The 22,925-nt window shown below is 50.9% G+C and overlaps 1 protein-coding gene across 1 annotated transcript; it reads right to left on the bottom strand.

The window, feature by feature from the left end:
* Nucleotides 1-9,036: 9,036 nt before the first annotated feature.
* LOC135997190 (olfactory receptor 14I1-like) lies at nt 9,037-10,002 on the bottom strand. The gene has a single exon (XM_065649674.1). It carries the CDS (start codon nt 10,000-10,002, stop codon nt 9,037-9,039), a length of 966 nt encoding a protein of 321 aa, XP_065505746.1.
* Nucleotides 10,003-22,925: the final 12,923 nt, after the last annotated feature.

The following is a 22,925-nucleotide window of genomic DNA, read 5'->3' on the forward strand; positions in this document are numbered from 1 at the left end:
GGCCTCAGCCTGGCAGATGGGCAATGCCCACTGCTGGGGTGGCTGTGCTCAGTTATCCACATGAGCTGACCTTGCACTTTTCTTCCTTCACTCCCTAGACTTGGGCGGACCTCAGGAAACATCCATGAGCCTGGAGGACGCACTCACCTCCTGGGGTGGGGTCCCATCACTGCAGGGGAAGAGGAAGGGTTTGTGAGACACGTGGGCATGCAGGGAGAGAGCAGTGTAAGTGTAGCGGTGAGTGTGTTAAAGGCAGGAAGAAGAAACGGAATATTGGAGAGTCTCATGCTGAAGTGCAATAGGTTGAGTTTTGTTTTTGAGGCAGCAGAAGAAGGAGGTTGTGCTTTTAAGTGCTGGGATGTGGAACTGAATTGTAGCATGTCTATTGCGTGGAAATCTTGGGAATTAAATGAGCATTAGCAAGGCTTTGAGAGAAACCAAATGGATTGTGGGGAGCTCACAGGCACTGGAAAATCCTCAGAAAACCACAGCTTGGTGTTGGAAGCAAGCAGTGGGACAGTGTAGGTGTGGTGGGGATGGCCAATGGCCTTAATGGGGTTTCACACCTGAGCAGACTTGAGACCCTTGTCCTCTTGACTATGGCTTCTGTCTCTTACACTGAGCTCCATGAGAGCATGGCAAGTCCTTACAACTCCAAGGCCTTGTTGCCTCCTCATCTACCCTCCACAGAGCCCAGGAGGTGTCCTACTGCTGACCTGCACATGGAATCACACACTCCCACATAACATTGTCTCCAGGAAGAGCCAAGAGCATCCCAAAGGGGAAAGTATACGCCTCCCCAGGGGTTGTGGGTCTGCACTTTGCCACCCTGCTTGGTGAAGCACGTCAAGGGCTTTCACAGTGATCTCCACATTTAAATTTCCTCTTGGAACAAGTGTCTCTGACTTCCTGCTTCACCAGCCCCCAGGGACAGGAACCTTGTCTGCTCGTTCCCTACGTGGTCTCTTCAGTGACGGACTTCAGCAGGGCCTACTAACACCCTCAGAAACCTGGAGATTTGCTTCTGACTTTTACTTCTCTAGAGGCATGCTCCATCTTTAAGGATCTGCAGATCAGGACCTGGGCACCAAAAGGCTATTAACATGCAAAACACTCCATGGAGCGAAGTCTGGGCATAGTTTTCCTTTAGTCTTCAGATCTTCTGTGAGATTTCAGGAGGGCAGTCAAAGTGAGAAGATGGCAAAGCAAAGAGGCAAAGTGAATAAAGAGCTTGATTTTGAAAGGCAAGTTCTGATGTATTTGGGTTATGGGAATGTCTTCATGTAGAGTCTGCACCACCTTGACCCATGTGGATGGCCTGGCACAGCCACCCCCAGCAGGGAGCATTCCCCATCTCTGAGGCTGAGACAGTCAAGATGCAAAACTCTGCAGTGCCCACTGGTTACAGGCTCCTGGCAGAGTGTGACTCATTCTGCATGACCCTCCAAGCCTCTATCAGCCCATTTTGCCTCCACTACCCACCCCTGCAACTATCAAGCCTACAGGAGCTTTGGCTTTGGCATCGTCCTGACATCCTGGGGCAAGGTTTCTAAATTCCTCCTTTGCAGCTTCCGCTGTTTCCACCTCCTGTGTGTTGCCTTTGTGCCCTGAAGCTCAGTCAGTTCAGACAAGCAGGTTCCTGGGATGAATGCTTTTTTTCACGGGTACTTCAAAAGATCATTCTTGTACTTGGAAGAGGCTGTCCTGTAACGCCTACCAGATATCCTTCCACCTTCAGTGCTGCTTCCCATGGCACCGCTTGTATCAGTCTCCCAAGTACATCAAGGACTCCTCCTCTGGAGTCTCAGGTCTGGGCTCTGCTGCTGGCCTCACTGCCCTTTGGCACTTGGGACCCCACTATGTCCTGGTCATGGCAGCCAAGGCTGACATTGATTATCACATCCCTGATCAGCTCTTCCTTGCTGGGCAGGACCAGGTCAAGGTGAGCATCGGGGCTTTGACAAGACATGGTGCACCTCCTGGCAGTGCACATTTGGGCCACAGTACCACAGCTGTGGCACCATAGTAGAGCATTTGCATCAGAAGCCTGTTCAGTGCTACACCACCTGAGTTCCCACTATCTAAAAGGACATAGATTGGCTCTGTGATACCCCTCTTGTAGTGCCAGACCTAATGAACAGCATTTTAAACCATACCTCACAGAGTCTGAGTGCGTTTCTTTCTGGTCTCTGCTGGGAGTCCAGCACCTCCTGGGGAAAAGCACTCTTGGATGCAAACCCTCTGGTCCCAAGGACTGGTAAAGCTGCAGTTTGCTCATGAAACCCCTGGCTTGATCCCCATCCACCACAGTTGTTGCCCTCCAGAGTCCTACCTGAAAGCACAAAGACCTGGAAGACCTTGCTGGTGGCAACTGCAGCAAAGACACAGAGTATCTCAGGTCTACCTACACCTAGTCTCACTAAATTCAGTAGTAGTCTCACAATATTTAGGATTCTTCTTCAGCTCTTCCCGAAGTAGCAACAAGTTATCTTGGTGTCCTTCAATTCCTTTTGGAGTTTTAATTGTGTTTTGATATGAACCATCGCTGTGCTTGTTTCACAGCAGGATCTGTTTCACAGCAGGATGCCCTGGAGCCCCGGAGACACCTGGAGGGAGCCCAGAGGGGACAGAGAAAGTGCCACCTTGGTCTGCTCCTCTGCTGCTGAGCTGGGCTGGGCTCCTGCGACAGAGGGAGCTCATGGCAAGCGGCAGCGCTGCAGAGAGACAGCTCTGCCCAGGAGCAGCTCCCCTGCAAAGCGCAGCAGGGCCGAGGGCTCTGCCTGCAGCACCGAGGGGACAGGAGCAAGGAAACAAGAGGTATAAGGCAGTCTGGATTGGGAAGATACTGAGAGCTCACCGGAAGCAAAATCTGCACAGCTCTTGACAGGGTAAGTCTGTGGTTGCAGAACTCTGCAGATGGGGTTGTCAGAGCCATCACCTAAGGCTGGTACATCCCATGGCTGATAGGATATGGCAGGACAGCTCTCACAGTTTCTGCAATGTGGAGAAGAACATGCTTGAGAGCAGGATGTTTCTGAGGGGGCTTTTCAAGAGGAAGGTCAAAGTAGGGGCTACCTGAAGGGGAAGACACTTTCTGGAGTCTGGGCTGTCAGTTTCCTACTGTGACAAGGTGGCAGGTTGCATGGTGATGGAGTTGTCAGGTTTGTACAGGGGACTATGACTCCTGGAATATTGCACTTGGAGAGCTGTAGCTCAGCAAAGAAGCTGTAAAGTCTTTTTACCCACCTCAGCATACAAACATCATCTTTGTGGTGTCCTTGGGGTTATCTTAGATGTTCTGTGAGACTTCCAAACAATGACAGTGTCCTGTTCCCAAGAGTTGTCTGCAGGGCAGAGCTGAGCACACAGCAGATAGGATGGGGTCTGTGAGCCCTGGCAGAGGGGAGACACGGGGACAAAGAAGCAGCTCTTGGCAGGGACAGCTTCAGGCAACAGAGACATGGGCAGGGAAGAACAAGGAGCTGCTACCAGAAATGCCCTTGGAGGGGGGATTTGGGCAGCTCCCTGCAGTTCAGATGCCTTTCCTGGAGCAACTACTTGGTCTCGTCTCCCACCCAGCAGAGCCTCTGCCATCAAGACCACAGGGTCCATGGCATAAGTCACCTGCAGCCAAACCCCCAGCAAAGGAGACTGTCCTGCGTGCCCATCTGTCCCCCCTCACCCTGCCACCTTTGGGTCCCTTGGCAGAAGCAATGTGGGATTTCTCTTTTTTTCTCCACCTGACCACAATGCTGCTGCTGTTGTTTGGAGGCTCTCTGGTGATGGGGGTTTCAGCTGGATCATGTGTCCTCCCATGCAAATGTGTCCATTCTTCCCTGTGGGTCTTCAGGCCACACAGGGCGCATGGGTGGGGAAAAAGCTGACTTTCACTCCAGGGAACCCCATGTTTTGGACATTGAAAAGGACACAGCTCTCCATTGCAGCTGTTGCAATACCTGGGAGCCTAGCACAAAAGCTGTGGAGACACTAAGGACACAGAAATATGAGTGTGAGGCTGCTTTTGGGAAACTGGGATGAGCTCCTTGGCTGGAAAGGGAGTCTGGAGACAGGGTGAGGACATTGGAGATCTGCACTTGGAAACTGGGCTCCTCTGCTCTCAGCAGGATGCAGTTTCTTCTAGGAGGAACATCTAGGGGTGACTGTCCTCCAGCTCAAAGAGCTGCCAGAACAGGGCAGCTGGACCAGGACTGATCAGAGGAAAACACCAGTGAAAAGATGAAATGTGTGAGTGTGCATGGTGGGGCCACAAAGCAGTGTTCTCACACAGCCAGGCCTCCTGGGAGAGACATGAAAGATCAGCAGAGCAGGATCTGGTCTGTGCTCATGCTCCTGGACAGCATGGGGCACCCACTCCAGGAAAATTGTCACAGACCAGCCCCTTGCAACCACCATTTTGGTCATTGTCATCTCACCACAGCTGAGAGAGGTTGTTCTTCCCTCCATGGAAGGACACCAAGTGACTAGATCAGAAGTCCAGATTTCCATTGAGGTGAGATCTGAGCATGCACATCGTGTGTTGGAGGAGATGAACCCGAATGAGCATAAATGCCATCAGCTATTCCTGTGGAGGCCATGGAGGCCTGTGGGACAGTGTTTAGAGGTCAATTCATGGTGAGAGTAACTTCCCCAATAAACCACCTGAATGCAAGAGTCATAGACTGGATGGTCTGTCTCCCGAAGGCAGCTGCACCTTGGCTACAGGGATTTCTATTCCCTACAGTCATAATTTCATTCTTGCCCTGATACAGTTCTGTGACCTCAATGGCATTGACAACTTCTCTGATTTTGCCCAATTGCTGGAGATCTCCTGCAGTAATACTGTGACACTCATGTTTTCATAATCTGCATTTTAGAGCCAGTTTTCCTCTTCCCATTCACATGGGCATCCTGCGAATGCATTGCTGCTCTTCACCCCAGTGTAGACAGGCAGAAGGCCTTCTCCACCTGGCCCTCTTCCCTCACCAGTGCCACTGTTTTCTACAGCACCCTCCTCCTTGACTACATGATGCCAGAACAGCACTCCTGAGAGAGTTTGACAAAGCCTTTTTTCTACACCATTCCCACATCCCTGTTCAATCTACAGCCTAAGAACCAGAAAGGCTGAGCAGAAGTGGGGCAGTGAGAAAAAATGTTAGGAAAGCTTTGAGGTTCACACAGAGACCGTCAGAGTTGTTGGCCTGCTATTGTCTTCTGAACAGGCCCAGAGGATGGGGACAGTGTTTGCTGTGTCCCAGAAACTCACCTGGAAGGACAGGATAGAGAGAGAGCCTTTGGTGTGGGAAGGGGCAGAGAGTTGCTGGTGGAGCTGACTGATGTCTCTGTGAGACATCTCTGGAACACTTTAGAAAAGTCGTGGCTATCAGGGAGGTTCCATGGTCCTCTGAGAAATAAAATATCAAAATTTTCTTCAAGTAAGTTAAAAAGGAAGATGATTGGTAGAATTATCGGCTGAGCACCTTCACCTCAGTCCCTGGGCAAGTGATGGGGCAAGTGCTCTTCCAGACATCTCCAGGCGCTTGAAGGAAACAAAACAGAGTGCAGAACCTGCATGGGAGGAGAAAGTAGGGAATGTTGCATACCTGGGCTTCGAAAAGGCCTTTGATATGGTCTACAATATTCATACTGGTGACATCTGGACGGGCAATACAGATGAGAAAGTGGGTGGGAGTTTGTCTGGATGGTCAGACACAGATGCCATCAGTGGAATGGACTCCTCCTGGAAGACAGTAACTGTTGGCATCCCTCAGTGACCAGCACTTTAGACAACACATGTGAACATCTTCATTATCTCCCTGCATGATAGGTTAGCGCTCACTTTATGGTCCCTTGTGGATAAAGGCAAACTGCAGGGAGCCCTTGAGCTACCTCATCGAGTTCACCCTGCCTCAAGCAGCACAGTCAGACAAGATGACATTCAGGTCTCTTCCAATCTGAGTTATTCTATGATGCAAGCAATCTTTCCCTTGGAGAGCTCTTCGAAGAGAGAATAGGGAGAGGATGGAGAAAAGCCAGTGAAACAGAAGTACATAGAGAGAATGTTGGTGGCCAGCACCCAGAATAAAATTTGTTTTGATAAGTGGCTGCCTAAAATTATTCACATAAATCAAGAGAACATGATCAACTTGCTGGTACATGGCCTTAGTGCTTAGTGGACTTAGGCTGCTTGGCACCTTGAGGGTAGGACATGAGGTCCCAGAGCAGTCTCATGGTGTGGGAAAAGGCATGTGAGGTAACCTGTGTCTGATCAGTGTGTAAACCAAAAGGAGGAGACAGGTGAGCACGCCATGGTGAGCTTAGCCATGCCTTAGAAACTCCTACTCCAGCAGGCAGCATAGGACTGTGGAGGTGGCTGTGAGGTCAGTTCTGCCTCTGGAGTTGAATGGCGTGTGGCTTGGAAGATCCTGGTGAGGTGACTTTTGCCTGGTCAGCTGGTGCAGCTAGTCTTGCAGAACTCATCTCTAGAAGGGTTATCCTATTTTGCTCCACTGATCACTTTCATTGTTTTCTTACAAGGAAAAAAAATCAAGTCATCATTTCTACTGGCCCTAAAAGAGGCTCTTCACGTGTGAATTTGTTACTGCAGTTTTACATAAAGATAAGGACATGAGGTTGGCCTAATCATTGGCAGTGGGTGGGAGCTTCCTGCAGACTTCTCTGTTGCAATCCAGTTTATCCTGCAGCCCACAGGATTGTGTGCTCAGCACAACACAGACTGAAGGCCAAGCTGTACATGGAGCGCAGCCAGGGGTCTACTCTAGTTTACTGTTATGTGGACCTGTAACTCTCCATGTGCAATGGTCTTCTGGGCAGGATCACTGAACCTCCTAATGAAGGTTAGGAAGAGGATGAGTTGTCCCTTAGACAGCTGGAGGAAGCATCACAATTTTAGGCCCTTGTAGTCACTGGGACTTTGAAGACCATGGACCTCTGCTAAAAGTCTTTGGTTGAAGGGAAAGTAGAAGGTAATCCCTGATCCAACATGGTGGGAATCGTCTCCTGGATATGTGTTTCACAAGAAGACAAAGCGGGACTGCTGGAAGATGTGGAGGGGAGCCTTTCTATACCTTCTTGGATATCAGCTTTTGACCATGGGGATTCCCTCCTTGGTCAGCTATTCAATTAAACTAGTACCTTCTTCTATCATCTGGAGTGCCTTGTAATGCCTGATACTCTGTTCTTGTCAGGAGCACCACAAATCTGATCGGCCATCTATATGGACTCATTAGGAGCTGGCAAAGCAGAGCTTCACTCCAGAAGAACCTTGAGAAACTCTGGGATTTGTCAATAAAAACCTTATGAAGTTTTACAAGGAGAAGTTGCCAGTCCTTTATTGGGGGCAGAATAACCCCATACATGAGGGCAGGCTGGGACCTGAACAGCTCAGGAGTGATTCTGAGAAGGTGGGGCTGGGCATTACAAGGGATGCCATACAAGCCAGTGGTGCATGCTCACCATGAGTAAGGCCAAGTGCATACGGGGCTGCGTTAGGAGGAGTGTGGCAAAACAAACAAGGGAATTATCATCCCACTTGAATTAGCGCTGTGGTGGCCACATCTGGACTAGTGTGTCTGGGTGTGGGACTCTCTGTTCTGGAGGAATGGAGAGGAACTAGAGAGACTCCAGAGACCTGCCAGGATGGGGTTTGGGGATTTTGAGAGAGGCTGAGAAATCTGATTGTAGCCAGCTCTAATAGCACCTGTCTGCCCCTTCACACACCAAGAGTTTTCATATCCCACACATCTAGGGGAGTGGCTGGAGCACAGTAAACACCTGTCTAGCTAATCACTAACTGTTTAGTTTCTCCCTCTCTGCAAACTTTCTGGTCCTCAGGCTGTAGTTGCGGACATAGATTCTATGAAAATGAGCATGAGGATGGGCTTTGTTAAACTATTCAGGAGGGCTGTTCTGGGCATCACAGAGACAAGGATGAGGGTGTCGTAGAAAACAGCAGCACTGATGAGGTGAGAGGAGCAGGTAGAGAACATCTTCTGCCTGCCCACACAAATCTGATGCACACACAGGATAACCATGTGAACAGGAAGAGGAGAATGGAATTTAAAAAGCAGGTTAGGAAAAGAGAGAGCTTGAGTGTCACAGTGTCACTGCATGAGAGCTCCAGCAATGTGGTAAATCACAAAAGAAATGGTCAACTCTGCTGGGGTCACAGAACTTACCTGGGACATGACTGAAACAATTACTGTAGGTGGCAGAAAAGCCCCTAGTCAAAATGCAGCTGCCAACTGGAGACAGATGTCACAGTTCATGAGTCTTGTAGAGGGCATGGGAGGACAGACAGCCCAGGACTGATCACAGGGTGTGGTCACCAGTAGTGAATGCTCAGTACAAGGACAAGGTGCCTGAAACAGCACTAACACTGTGATGAGCTTAGATGGTGCTGTCCCCAGCCACAAAGGTCGCCATCAGCTGGGATAGGGTAGGAGGGTCTCCAGGGAGAACACGTCCCAAAAAGAAGTCCATGGGGATGTGCAAATGCTGGTTTGCCATGACCTGCACAATGATGAGGGTTTTCCCAAGCACAAACACCATGCAGGTCATGAGAGAGAAAAGGAAGAAATTTGTCTACGGGTTGGGAATATTCCCCATTCCTGACAGATGGGACCTCCATGACTGCCCTGTTGCCCTTTCTCCATGGAAGGTTTTAGTTCCTTCTTTTCCCCTCTCATTTGGTAGGGAACATATGGAGAAGAATATTTCATTCATTTTTAAATGCTTGGGTGTCAGAGACAAAAGACACTGCAAGTACATTTATTTTGTTTAATTAGAGTATAGCTCCATGTTAATGAAGTCACTGGGTCACACTACTGAGGTAGATAACAAAGATGAAGTGAGGTATCCACATTCCTTTGCTGATGTTGTTATCATAAGTGAAAAAAAAAACAAACAAAAAACCAAACAACAAAAAACCCCTAAAATTCGACCCAACTACAAAGACGACAACAACAACAGCAACAACAACAACAAATCTTAGAAAGGCTGGATCTGTAATGAGTTATGTCATGTGTCATATGCTGAAGAACATGGACAATTTGTAGCTTCTGGCAGGCACCCAGTCACCAGTTTCCACACTGCGTCCTGGAGCTCCTGGTTCCTCAGGCTGTAGATGAGGGGGTTCACCACTGGAGGCACCACAGAGTACAAAAATGACACCACTAGATTCAAGGATGCGGAGGAGATGGAGGGGGGCTTCAGGCAGGCAAATAAGGCAGTGCTCAAAAACAGGGAGACCACCACCAGATGAGGGAGACACATGGAAAAGGCTTTGTGCCGCCCCTGCTCAGAAGGGATTCTCAGCACGGCCCTGAAGATCTGCACATAGGACAGCATGATGAACACAAAACACCCCAAATAGACAAAAGTACTAAATACGAGAAGTCTAAATTCCCTGAGGTAGGCATCTGAGCAGGAGAGCTTAAGGATCTGGGCAAGTTCACAGAAGAACTGGTCCATAGCATTGCCTTTGCAAAGTGGTATTGAAAATGTATTGACCGTGTGCAGCAGAGCATGGAGAAACCCAGTGCCCCAAGCAGCTGCTGCCATGTGGACACAAGCTCTGCTGCCCAGGAGGGTCCCGTAGTGCAGGGGTTTGCAGATGGCAACGTAGCGGTCGTAGGCCATGACTGTGAGAAGAAAATACTCTGCTGAAATGAAAAAGACAAACAGAAAGACTTGGGCAGCACATCCAGGATAGGAAATGGCCCTCGTGTTCCAGAGGCAACTGGCCATGGATTTGGGGAGAGTGGTAGAGATACAGCCCAGGTCGAGGAGGGAGAGGTTGAGGAGGAAGAAGTATAGGGGGGTGTGGAAGTGCTGGTCACAGGCTACGGTGGTGATGATGAGGCCATTGGCCAGGAGAGCAGCCAAGTATGTTCCCAGGAAGAGCCAGAAGTGCAAGAACTGCAGCTCCTGTGTATCTCCAAACTCCATGAGGAGGAATAGGGTGATGGAGCTGCTGTTGGACATCTTCTGCCCCTGGTCATGATGACCTGTCAAATTAGGAAAAGGCAGTGAGCAGTTAGGGCAGAGCTCTTTGAGGAAAATATATCCGATTTCTCATGGAAATCCCCTGCACTGCCTTGGCCCTCTCATGTCCCTTTTATGAGCTCTGCTTTGTGCTGAATGACTGTGTCTCTGGGAGCAGGGGGCTCTGCTGTGGACACACAAATATCGCAATGCTCCTGTCAAGGCATGAATGACAGGAACAGAGAGGCAGGTACACAGGAGTTTCTCTTCTTTGGGGTCACTCTTCCAAGAGGACTCAGCCTTAAACCCCTCGACCCTGGGGGCAGATGCTGTACTGGGTGTGAGACCTGGGAGCTGTTCCAGGAAAGTGTCTGCGCTGTGGGGGATGGCAGAGACGTGCCTGTATTTTGTCCTCCAACAGCATTTCTGTCAGCAATTCCTTCTCTGTCCCTACTCCTGTCTCTGCTGTCTGGAGCTGTCCCTGCCAGCAGCTGCTTCTCTCTCCCCATGCTTCATCCCTGTTTATACTCGTAGTCTCCATCTTACTTACTGTCAGTTCGGACCTGCAGACCCCCCTGGCAGTGGGGCCCTGCCCAGAGGCATCTCTTTATGGGCTGCGATTTAGGGGGAACTCAGGATATCCTAAAGAGAACTGGGGTCAGAGTGCCTTCTCCAGAGTGGAAGAATAAACTGTCAACTCCCACTGCACTCTGAGCCAACCAAGAGGAGAAAACTCAAAGCACAGACTCCTTCCCTTTTAGATAATCTCCATTTTGAACTTCTTCTTTAAAAGTCCCTTTGGAAATACCCTGGGGGTGACCTGGAGCTGTGAGCAGTGCTGTCCCATGCAGCACCCTCTCGACAGCAGGACCCTGCCTGCCCTGATGTGGTCCCTCTTTCCACCCACAGCTTCTCCCCGCAGCACCGTGGGGATCTCCCAGGAAGGCTGAGTGCTGACCCTGGCAGGTGGCACAGTCCCTGCCTCAGCACACAGCCCTGGGGTGCAGGGACCCTGCTCTGCAGGACAGCCCTGGGCACCCCTCCTGCACACCCAGCTTCGTACTGCTGCAGCCATCTCTAGGAGAAGGCAGTTATTATGCCTTTCTCCTCTGATGGTGCATCAGGGAAGCCCTGCTCCAGAGCTTGTCCTCCTTCTCCACACCAGACCAGTCAAGACAGTCATCTTGACAGGTCCTATCCGTTATGGGATGTACCAGCTCTAGAAGATCCCTCCAGGATGCTCATCTGAATTTCCCGACTCCCACAGACTTACTGTGTCAAAAGTTGTGAAGGTTTCTCCATGAACAAGCTCTTCCTTTCTCACTCCTCTCCCCTTGGTGCTGCAGGCAGTGCCCTCAGCCCTGCTGCGCTTTGCAGAGGAGCTGCTCCTGGGCAGAGCTGTCTCTTTACAGTGCTAGCTGGTTGCCATGAGCTCCCTCCATCCCAGAGCCCAGCCAGCTCGGCAGCACAGAGGCAGCCCAAGGTGGCACTTTTTCTTGGCCCTCTGGGCTCCCTCCAGGTGTCCCTGGGGCTCCAGGGTAACCTGCTGTGAAACAGGCTGAAGTCATCACTGATGGTCCCTCCCTCAGCTGGGGAGAAACACTTATTTCCAGCAATGCCAGTTCTTCTCTCGGAGATAGAGTTACATCTAAAAATTCCTTTTTTGTCTTATTATCAAACCGGACACCTAGACAATGACATGCAGGGTTCTGCTTTATCACTTCCGAGGGGAGTCAGCTCAGTCAGTTAAAATATCTCATCCTGTGTTTCTATTGTTAGCGCTGGAAGTGGACTCAGCTCTCTGCCATGACTGCCACAAAGCCCTGGGAGCTGGGATCCCTCTTGCTGCTGCTCAAGTATGCATTAAATAGGCACCTGTATGTGAGTTCCTTGTTTCAGCTTCCATGGTAAGTAATGAAGATGTAGGTCAGGAGTGAGCTGTTCAGATTAAATACCTGGGGACTTTTGAGGTTCCAGAGGTTGTCCAAGCTTGTTCATCCCACTGGCACTGTCCGTCTTTATTATTTGTTTGTCAGCCAATGCTGCCATCTGACCAAAAGGTGTCCTGTACCATAAGGACAGCAAAGTTTCTCTCTGTCTTTTCCATCAGTTGGGTTGACTAGATCGCCATTGACTATAATGATGGTCTTCATCTACATATCACCTAATCAAATTCCAGGTAGTTACTCTATCTAATGCCCAACTAGAGGCCTGTAGTGCTAGGTGAGATGCCAAGGCTCTCACACGTAACTACATGGAGTTGGTAGTGTCGTGGTTTGATCACGGGGAGACAATCAAAAACCGCGGCAGATGTATTTTCCTTAACCCTCTTCCCCCCTCCCGTTTTCACATTCATGAATAACCTGTGGAATAGTATCCATAGTTAAGTCCACCCCTCGATCACGAGCCCATTTATAGGTTGCATCCCTACCTTGATGCCCTGAAGCATCGTGGGCCCACTTTGCTAAGAAGAGTTCATCTTTATGTTGCCAGTCCAAATCCACTTCAGCTACTTGAATCTTAGCAGCTTGATCTTTTTGTTGGTTGTTTCAGTGTTCCTCGGTGGCTTGACTTTTAGGCACATGAGGATCTACATGACGAACTTTCACAGGCAGGCTCTCTAGCTGAGCAGCAATGTCTTGCCACAGTGTGGCGGCCCAAATAGGTTTACCTCTGCATTGCCAGTTGTTTTTCTTCCATTGCTGTAGCCACCCCCACAAGGCATTTATCACCATCCATGAGTCAGTATAAAGTATTGGCCACTTTTCTTGTTCAGCAATGTCCAAGGCCAACTGGATAGCTTTCACTTCTGCAAATTTACTAGACTCACCCTGTCCTTCAGTGGCTTCTGTGACTCGTCGTATTGGACTCCACACAGCAGCTTTCTACCTTCGATGTTTACCTACAAGATGGCAGGATCCATCTGTGAACAGGGAATACCGCTTTCCAGTCTCTGAAAGGGTATTATATGGTGGTGCTTCTTTGGCACGTGTTACTTCCTTCTCGTCTGGGGACATCCCAAAGTCTTTACTTTCTGGCCAGTCCATAATCACTTCTAAGATCCCTGGGCGACTGGGACTCCCAATTAGAGCTCGCTGCATGATCAATGCAATCCATGCAACAGCATCCTCACGGCTAAACTGAAGAAGTGTGGACTGGACGATTGGGTAGTGAGGTGGACCGCAAACTGGCTGAAGGAAAGAAGCCAGAGAGTCGTGGTCAATGGGGCGGAGTCTGGTTGGAGGCTTGTATCTAGTGGAGTGCCTCAAGGGTCAGTACTGGGACCAGTATTATTCAATATATTCATCAACAACTTGGATGAAGGAATTGAGTGTACTATCTGCAAGTTTGCTGATGACACCAAGCTGGGAGGAGCGGCTGACACGCCAGAAGGCTGTGCTGCCATCCAGCGAGATCTGGACAGGCTAGAGAGTTGGGCGGGGAAAAATTTAATGAAATATAACAAGGGAAAATGTAGAGTCTTGCATCTGGGCAGGAACAACCCCAGGTTCCAGTATAGGTTGGGGAATGACCTATTAGAGAGCAGTGTAGGGGAAAGGGACCTGGAGGTCCTGGTGGACAGCAGGATGACCATGAGCCAGCACTGTGCCCTTGTGGCCAGGAAGGCCAATGGCATCCTGGGGTGTATTAGAAGGGGGGTGGTTAGTAGGTTGAGAGAGGTTCTCCTTCCCCTCTACTCTGCCCTGGTGAGACCTCATCTGGAATATTGTGTCCAGTTCTGGGCCCCTCAGTTCAAGAAGAATAGGGAACTGCTGGAGAGAGTCCAGCGCAGGGCCACAAAGATGCTGAAGGGAGTGGAGCATCTCCCTTATGAGGAAAGGCTGAGGGAGCTGGGTCTCTTTAGCTTGGAGAAGAGGAGACTGAGGGGTGACCTCATTAATGTTTATAAATATAAAAAGGGTGGGTGTCAGGAGGATGGAGCCAGGCTCTTTTTGGTGACAACCAACAGTAAGACAAGGGGTAATGGGTTCAAGCTGGAACACAAGAGGTTCCACTTAAATTTGAGAAGAAACTTCTTCTCAGTGAGGGTGATGGAACACTGGAACAGGCTGCCCAGGGAGGTTGTGGAGTCTCCTTCTCTGGAGACATTCAAAACCCGCCTGGATGCCTTCCTCTGTAACCTCATCTAGGTGTTCCTGCTCTGGCAGAGGGATTGGACTAGATGATCTTTTGAGGTCCCTTCCAGTCCCTAACATTCTGTGATTCTGTGATTTACTCCACATAGCTTCAGTTACATGGTGCGTGGAGGGAACCTTCCCTTTAAACATTCAGCTCAGCACCGGCAGTCGAGGTGCCAGGAGGAGCTGTGCTTCAGTACCAATCACTTCTGAAGCGGCTCGGACTCCCTCATAAGCTGCAAGTATCTCCTTTTCAGTTGGAGTATAATTGGCCTCTGATCCTTTGTATCCTCGACTCCAGAAACCTAAGGGTCGACCTCAGGTTTCTCCTGGTGCTTTCTGGCAGAGCCTCCAGGTAGGACCATCTCATCTCTTTTCTAAAGTGGTTTCTTTGCAGTCGTTGTGGAGGGAATGGCTCCGCCACAGAGGATCCTCTTTTTTTCTCCAGGTGCTCTGATTTCAAAAGTGGAGAAAGGCTTTCTAGCTCACTGGTACCATCATATGCCCGTTCCTTCCTCAGTCATTGGGTGGCCGGCAGCAAGCAGGCGAGTTCTGTGGCACCACAGGGTCTGCTTCGTAGGACTAAGGTAACTCCGTGGATGTGGGTCAGGGCACCAGATGGACAGTGGGTTTGTTTCAGGAATCTTGGCAGTGCTCTCTTTTTCCTCCTACACTGCAGCTTTCTACACAGTTGCAGCACGGCTCCCTCTCCCAGCATCCACCTGGATCCATCCCATTTGTCCTCCTTGGCCCCTCTGCAGTCTCCAGGAGAGCCTTTGGGAGGCCCTTAGTTGTCCCCTCACAGCTTCTGAACTTTCTCCACTATGCTGGTCCCATCAGGAAAAAAGTGCAGGACGTTTACACAGCTCTCTTTGCAGGACATGGCGGGGCACATGGAGGACTCTTCAGAAGACAGCAGCTCCTCTGCACCAAGCAGCACCAGGCAGCAAAGCTGGGCAGGTGCACAGGAGGCAGCTGCGGGCTGGCCGTACTCCATCTGGCCAGGAAGCCTCAACATCCCCTTCTACCTGGGCTCCTGCTTGCACCGCTTCTTCCGTGGCTGCATAAGGCTGGTGTCCAGAAGGAAAGCCGCGTGCCCGCTACACTGTCACCCCCGTGACCGTGTGCTCCACACTACGCGAGAGGACAGCAGCAAAGAGGAGCGGAGATTCAGCCCTTCTGCCCACTGGCAGGAGAATAGTGCCAGGGAGGGGCCCAGGAGCAGATCCTCCCGTTGGGGCAACGATCTCCGCAGCTGGGTTGTGGACACCGCGGACTATGATCCCTCAGCAGGGAGGAGGAGAGCCAGTCCCCTGAGCTGTGAACTCCCAGGGATGACACAGCTGCAGTGCCCTCCAACCGCAGCTCTCAGTGTGCACCCATCCCCAGCACTGCTCAGGAACAAACCCCGCCAAGTCAGAGAGAGCGGAGCAGATCCCCGCGGCGGGGCTATGATCTCTGCAGCCAGCTTATGGAGATCATGGACCAGCATCACCCAGCAAGGAGGACGAGGGGGTGGAGGGCGAGTTCTCCATGTTGGGACCGAGCCCCAAGGGATGTTGCAGCTCCAGGTGCCTCCAATGCCAGCTCCCAGTGTGCTTCCATACCCTCAGCTGCTCCGGAGAAAACTCGGCGGAGGCACAGAGAGCGGAGCAGATCTCCACAGCGGGGTCATGATCTCCACAGCTGGTTTTTCGACACCACAGACTATGATCCCTCAGCAAGGATGAGGAGGAGGAGGAGGAGGAGAAAGGCTTCAGTGCCCAAGAGAAACACATCAGAAAAACAGTCAGGGCACTGCAGTAGTGATGGGGGCAGATTGTGACCTGGGATGAGGAAGGAACACAGCATCTGACCCCGGCAATGTCAGAGAGCAGGAGGAGGAGGAGGAAGAATCCAGGAAGCTCCAAAACTTCCCCAGCAGGGACCAAGCTGCACCAAGGGCACCAGCAGCTCCCCTGTCCCTTCTCCCAGTGCTGCCTCTGATCAGGAAGAGCTCAGAGAGCCCCTCCAGACACACGGACAGCTCTGCCCGCCTGCCCACAGGTCCCTCAAGGAAGAACCTGAACCTGCATCCAACATTTGGGATCGCTTTTCAGAAACAAGGCTCATTTGGTACCAGCAGGCAGAAAAGCCAAAGCCATCATTAAAAATGTGTCATTTATGGGGTGTTTTCTTCTCTGTAGAAGTCTGAGAAGTTTATGTGATGGGGTATTGAGACCTATGTGATGGCGTGTGCCCATCTTGCAGTCTCTTCTTTTTAAATATGGAGGTTGAATCCCTGGAACTGAAATGGGCTGGATGGGCCAACAGCGAGTGAGACTGAGACTGGCTGAACGGCCCGGTCCAGCGTGTGCTGCTCAGTGGCACCAAGTCTTGTTGATGGCCGGTTGCTAGCAGTGTCTCCCAGGGGTCAATACTAGGTCCAATCCTGTTTAACATCTTCCTTAACTAGTGTTCTGGATGGTGGGGCAGAGTTCACCGTCAGCAAGCTGGCAGAGGACACCACACTGGGAGGAGTGGCACTTAGGCCAGGGGGTCATGCTGCCACCCTGAGGGACCTGGGCAGGCTGGAGAGATGGGCTGACAGGGATCTCATGCAGTTCAGCAGAGGGTGCTGCGTGGGTAACAAGCACTGGCAGAGAGTGCCCAGGGAGCTTGTGGAGTCTCCTTCCTTGGAGATGATCCACAGCCCTGTGAACACCATGGTGGACAACTGCCTGCAGGTGGCCCTGCTTGAGCGGTGGGGTGGGGACAGGTGACTTCACCCTCCAGGTGACCTCACACTCCAGGTGACCTCCTGGGCAGCCTCAAGTAGCCTGTGATCTGTGAAATGGATGCCTAGAAGAGGATCCAGCCACCAACACTGCCACCCTCAGGCAGCCATTGACAACTCCACCAGGAAGCTGCAGTCACTGGAGAGGGAGGCCCCCTCATGAGGAGCACAGGCACCTGGACCCCACCTTCCAGAGCCCCCAGAGCCACCCCAGCCCACTCCCCTTGCAGCTGCCCTGTGTTTCTTTGCCTTTCTCTGTTACTCTGTCCTGCTCCCTGTGTATTTTAATTCCTTCCTCTCAGTCCTGTATCCTGTCACTTTTTTTTTCTTCTATCCTTTTGTCCTGCTCCCTGCCCCTTTCATTCCCTCTTTGTCCTTCTCCCTGTCTCTCTCCCACTCTGTTTTTCTGTCCTGCTCCTTCTTCAGTTTTTCTACTCTCTCTGTCACGCTTTCCTGCCCGTATCACTGTCATTTCTCACTCCATCTCTGTCCTGCAGACCAATGCTGGTTTTTGGTCTTCATCTCTGTCCTACTGCCCAGCCCAGGTTTTTTTACCTCCATCTCTGTACTGCTGCCTGTCTCTTATTTTTGCCTGTCTTTCTATTTGTCCAGCCTCACTTGATCCTTTTTTCTCCCTCTGTCACCCTGTCCTAATCCCTGTCTTTGTGTTTCTCTGACAATCCTTTTCCGATCCTTTTCCATTTCCTTCTCTTTCTCTCTCTCTCTCCCATGTCCCTCTCTCCTCTTCTCGTCTTGTCTCTGTCTCGTCTTGTCCTTATCTTCTCTTGTCTTCTCCTCTTCTCTTTGCCTCGCCTCTCTATTCCTCTGTTCTGCTGCTTCTTTCTCCACCTGTGTCTTGTTCCCTGCCCCTTTTTTCCTCTCGCCGTCCTTCTGTCCTGCTTCCTGTCCCCATCTTTTCTGTGTTTATTCCTGTCCCGCTGCCTGTCCCATTTATTCTGGCAATAAACCCCTGTCCAGCTGGCTCTGCCTTTTTTTAATCCTCTTTTCCTCTTTCCTGATCCTCAGCCCTCTTTTCCTCTTCCTCCAGATCATTGCTGCTTTTTCGCCTTGCCAGTCACTTCATCCAAATCTTACGTTCGCTTTATTTCTCAGTCCCTTTGTTCTGTTCCCTGTCCTTCCTTTTCTCTCTCCATCTGTCTCTACATCCCCCTCCCTGTCCCTGTCCCTGTGTTTCTCTACCCCCCTTCCTTCTTCTTCTCCTCCTCACCCTCCATCCCTTTCCTGCTCCTCAGCCTTCTGTTTCTTCCTCCCTATCTTGTCAAGGCTCCTCGTCCCTATTTGCCTTGATCTCTCCATCCCTCCAAACTTTTCCCTTTATGTTTCTTTCTCTCTCAGCTCCTCTGTCTTCTCTCTTTGATTCGTCTCTTTCTAGTCCTCTGTCCTTCTCCCCAGCAGCTTCAACTGAATGATTAGGTGTCTCTGTGCTCTGGTATTTCCTCATCACTGCCCTGGGGAAGATCTGTGTCTGTAGGGCTGGGGATCATTTAGGAGCTGGTCTCCTTCTGCAGATGGCAGAGCCAGGTGTAGTTCTGACAGGTGTCGTTCTCAGCTGCTGCTCTGTGCAGCTTGGTGAAAGAGCCAGCTGTGGGCCTTCTTCTGAAGGAAGGTTTCTTGTTCTGCGCTCACTGCTCCTCGGGACCCTGCACAAGAGCGGTGTTGGGGTCTGCAGGGACAAGTGGGACCTGCTGTGGTTACTGGTGAATGTGAACTGAACTTGTCCTGATGTACTCGAATGAAACCAGACTGACTGTAGATGGTTTTCTTCCCAGCTCCAGTTCCAAACTACATGCTCAGCACAAAAGAACAAGAGACCTTGTGCTGTTTTCTAGATGTCAGTGGCTTCAGATTAGCTGAGAAAATCACTGCCTTAGGTAACAGGGCAGGTGGTCTGTGATCAGGGTTGTGGATGTGCATGGAGGTACTTTCATAAATGTTTTCTGATCTTGCCACTTCAAAGCCCTTCCTTTTCCTGGAAATTTTAAGAGGGCGTTTCTTTTTCTGAGGTTCAGACTCGAGTTGGACTTCATGTTGAACAGCTGACATAATGGGGTCCATAAAATATGAACCTCACTTTTTTATTGTGGTTTTCTAACAGTGTCTGAACTTTGGTAAGCAAGAGGAAGAGTGGTTGACAGAGTCTGGTTTTTGAGAGCAATGTATTCATGTAGTGTGCCTGTCTTTGTATGGTGAAGGTTTCCTGCCTGCATTGTGATTTTGCTGGGCTGTGAAAATGTAACAGAGTGGCAGAGATAAGTGGTGTCTTTAAAGGTATGGAGGCTGTGGCAAAACTAGCAGGAAAAGCTAGTTTCTTCCTAAAGCGCTGCCTGACAAAAATAGTAGCAAGTAAAGGCACTTGAAATTGTCTTTTTTAATTCAGTCTTTGTATGGAGATTTTGGCATTGGCTGATTTCTGAGAAGCAAGATGCAAGAGCCTGTGCACTTCCATAAGCAGTACTGCCTCCCAAAACAGGTCCACACTTCTTCACTTCTGTTCCTTCCATGCTCACGTAGAACAAAGACATGCAATAGTGTGCAGATTTGGTAATTCCCTGGCAACAGGTGTATGTTTGGGGTGGCCTGGTGGAGGCCATGGCCCGATGTGACTATGAGGTCACAGCCTCACGATGATGTGCTGTGCTGTGTCTTGGCAGCAGCAGCAGCAGCATCATGGTGCAAGCATGGGGGCCACGGTCCTCACCCACCTCTCTTCCTGGTGTCCCTGCCAGCCTGGGATGCCCAGGCTGCTCCAGATGAGCGCAGGGAGCAGGTGGGCGGGCAGGGGCAGCACCCAGCCCTGAGCAGCTCAGCAGGGCAGCAGTGGGGCCAGGAGTGGGGCTGGGGCTGGGGCCGGGGCCGAGAGAGCAGCCGGGCTGGGCCGGGCAGCGCGAGCCAGGCAGCTCCAGGGTGTGGGCAGGGGGGCAGACACCCCGCAGGGAGTGGGAGAGGGGCCGTGGCTGCTTCAGAGGCAATTTCTGGGCAAGCAGGGGGCTGAGAGTGGTGGCACAGGGTCGGAAACCAGCACTGAGTCCCTGTGGGACTTTCCCTGCCCCCCAGCCCCGTGCTGTACTGCCCTATCCCAGGGCATGCTTTGAGCCTTTGGGCCTGTTTCAATTCAAATCTGGGCTGTTTTGCCCCTTTCTGGCCAATTTTGACCCAAATCTAGTGGTGCTTTGGCTTTTCTGGCTCTTTTTGCCCAAAATACTCAGGTGCTTTTGCCTTTAAGCCCCTTTTTTTTTGCAAATATGGGCATTGTGAACCCAAATATGGGGTGTTTTTTCCTTTATCGCCAGTTTTCACTCAAATGTGGATGCTTTTGCCTCATTTGGCCATTTTTTCCCCTGAATATTAATACCGTTTTGCTTCTTTTGCCCCATTTTGGCCCCAAATATTTGGATGCTTTTGTCTTTATGCCCATTTTTTCCCCCAAATACAGCTACTTCTATGCTATATATGGGCCTCGTTGTCCCAAATATGGGGTTTTTTTCCCCCTCTTTATGTCCTCTTTTACCTGAAATGCAGGAGTATTGCTCTGTGAGCCTGGAAACTTCTCTGATCTGTGCTTAACTCCAGGTCGTGGCATTGGCAGAGTTTATCGAGCTTCTCAGCTGGATCCTGGTTATGAGCCTTCGGGGTATTCCAGAGGTAGGTTGTCACTGTCTGTCTGCTTGAGGGAATAAACACTCGTATTTTAATAGGTTATTCATGTGCAATTGTACCCAAGATCATCTTAGAGGCTTTCCAAAAGCTTTTTGTGCATTGGTGGTGTTACACAGACAAGTCATGAATATTTATTTGCCTGAAAACCTGCCAAGACTCAGCAAAAAGGTCACCCATGTTCCATTTCTAGCTGCAGGAACCTACACCTTTGTGTCCTGTGTCATTACCTCAACCCCTCCCATCACTGCCAGTGACTGAGGAAGGAGGAGATCACAACATGCCATGGAAACTCCTCACCTGTGTTTGGTTCCTGCAGTCCATGGTGATCAAGCCTCTTGGTGTAATCCTGTTCCTGAGCCTGGGGAGAATCCCAGGGGTAAGTGTTCAGTCTTCATTGGTTACTGGCCTTTTGCATTTGTTAATATTTGGTTTATTATTTGTTAACATTTTCTTGCAATAGTTGAGCCTTGCAGTAGCCAGCAGGCTCTTCACTAGAAGAAACATGAATGATCATTTTTTCCCCTGTTGCTCCATGCTCCCACCTTAGTGTGGGTTTCCTTTTGTGTATGTGAGAGCTCTCCTGACCAGAATGCCCTGAGAGGCCCCATATTTGTCCATCTGGTCCTCAAGGGGTGTTGCATGTGGCCTGGAGACAGTAGTTTGGAAGCTGCCAGGTCCCAGCCAAGGGGTCTGCAGCCCCTCTGCAGGCTTGGAAATTTCAGCATGCGTCTGGGTCCCATGTTGTTGTCTGACTCCCGTCCAGGCACTGCAGGTCACTGAGGACAAGGTAGATCACAAAGTGAAATGGAAATGTTTTTCGTTTCTGCTTGATTCCAGCTGTCCCTGTAGACAGTGGCTACTTGACTTCTTGACTTGAGTCTGTCCATGAGCCTCGGGGCGATCTCACAGGTACGGCCTTTGAACAAATGAGAATTTACATTTTAATTTTCTGTTCCTATGAAACTTAGCTTGCTACTTTCTTGCCTGATGCTTGGACATGCAGAAGGGAAGTGGGTCCACCTCAGTGCTGTGCTCTAGAGGGCTCTATCTTGCGAAGCTGTTTGCGAACTGCTCCATCTCTGCACTGCTCTTAGTGCCGGCTGCCGAGCCAGCAGCATGTTGGGGCTGAGTTAAGAGCTGGTGAGCTGCAGGGAGTCCTTTCTCCTGACAGCTCCAGGCCTGGTTATTGGCCACTGCAAGTGCTCGATAAACGTTGGCAAGATGCTCTTGACTGGAAGGGAGAGAGGAGCTGCTACTGGGCTGGGTTTGGATCCTGAGGACACAGTGGTGGCTTGCGGGGGTGGCCATTGTGGAGGGTCAGTGTGAGATCTGGTGCTGCTGTCTCCAGGTTGGATCACCAGACCCAGGCCACTATGCTGGTTGACCAGATCTTTGGCATATCCCTGTGGTCCTGTGGTGAGCACTGGCTGCCAGGTCCTGGGCCTGTGACTCTCAGGGCAGCGGTTTCCCTGAGAGCCTTGCAGTAAAAATCTTTTGCTGAGTGTATAACTTATCTAGAGCTGCAGCTGCTCAGTCTTGTGGTACCTGTGGGTTGTGGTGTGTGTTGTGGTGATGGAAAAAGCTGTTGGCTGTGGGTCCCCAGCTCATTGCCACCAGCTAAGGAACCCATATTTGCAGCTATCTAGCAAGGCTTGCTGTCTCAGCACACAGTGGAAATGCAGCCTTGCTCCTTGCCAGGCTTTGAATCCTGGTGCTGACATCCCAGAGCCCAAACCTGGAACACAGCAGCTGCCTGTGCTGTGCTGGGGTGGTGTTGGGTGCGGGTGTTGTGCCAGGGTGTGCTTACCGCTCTTGATTTTGCAGTGAAGTTCTCAGCATGCAAGTGTGTCTGGGACAGCTCTGACCCTTACCTGGACCTGGCACTGGACACCAGGTACTAGGGCAGGGTCAGGGTGGGGGGAGCTCTGCTCTCACGGGGGATGTTCCTGCAGCTGCACCGTTACTGCTCTCAAGGCTGCTTATCTGCCAGTGTCAGGCAGGGTGCAGGCAAGAGGGAAATGGCTTCTGTTGTTGTGCTGCCTCTGTCTGGCAGAGCAGTGCTTGTTGCGTGAGCATGAGCAACGACTCCTCCATTGAGGCTCCATGGTGTTTTGGACCTTGCAGCCGTCCCTCATTGCATGCTGTGCAGTGCCTGGTGGGGGACAGGCTCAGGGATTTGGTGCAGTCTGCGGCCCTGTGCTCAGGCTCTGTGTTATCTCTTGTGGCCAAGGTCTTGGCAGGGAATTGGGCTGTCACGTGTACAGCCCACTCGTGCCCCGGCCTTTCCTCTGTCCTGGCAGCCAGCCACAAACATAGTGCGGGTGCTGGAG

The sequence above is a fragment of the Caloenas nicobarica genome, chromosome 21, assembly GCF_036013445.1.
Source record: "Caloenas nicobarica isolate bCalNic1 chromosome 21, bCalNic1.hap1, whole genome shotgun sequence".
In the NCBI taxonomy this organism is placed as follows: domain Eukaryota; kingdom Metazoa; phylum Chordata; class Aves; order Columbiformes; family Columbidae; genus Caloenas; species Caloenas nicobarica.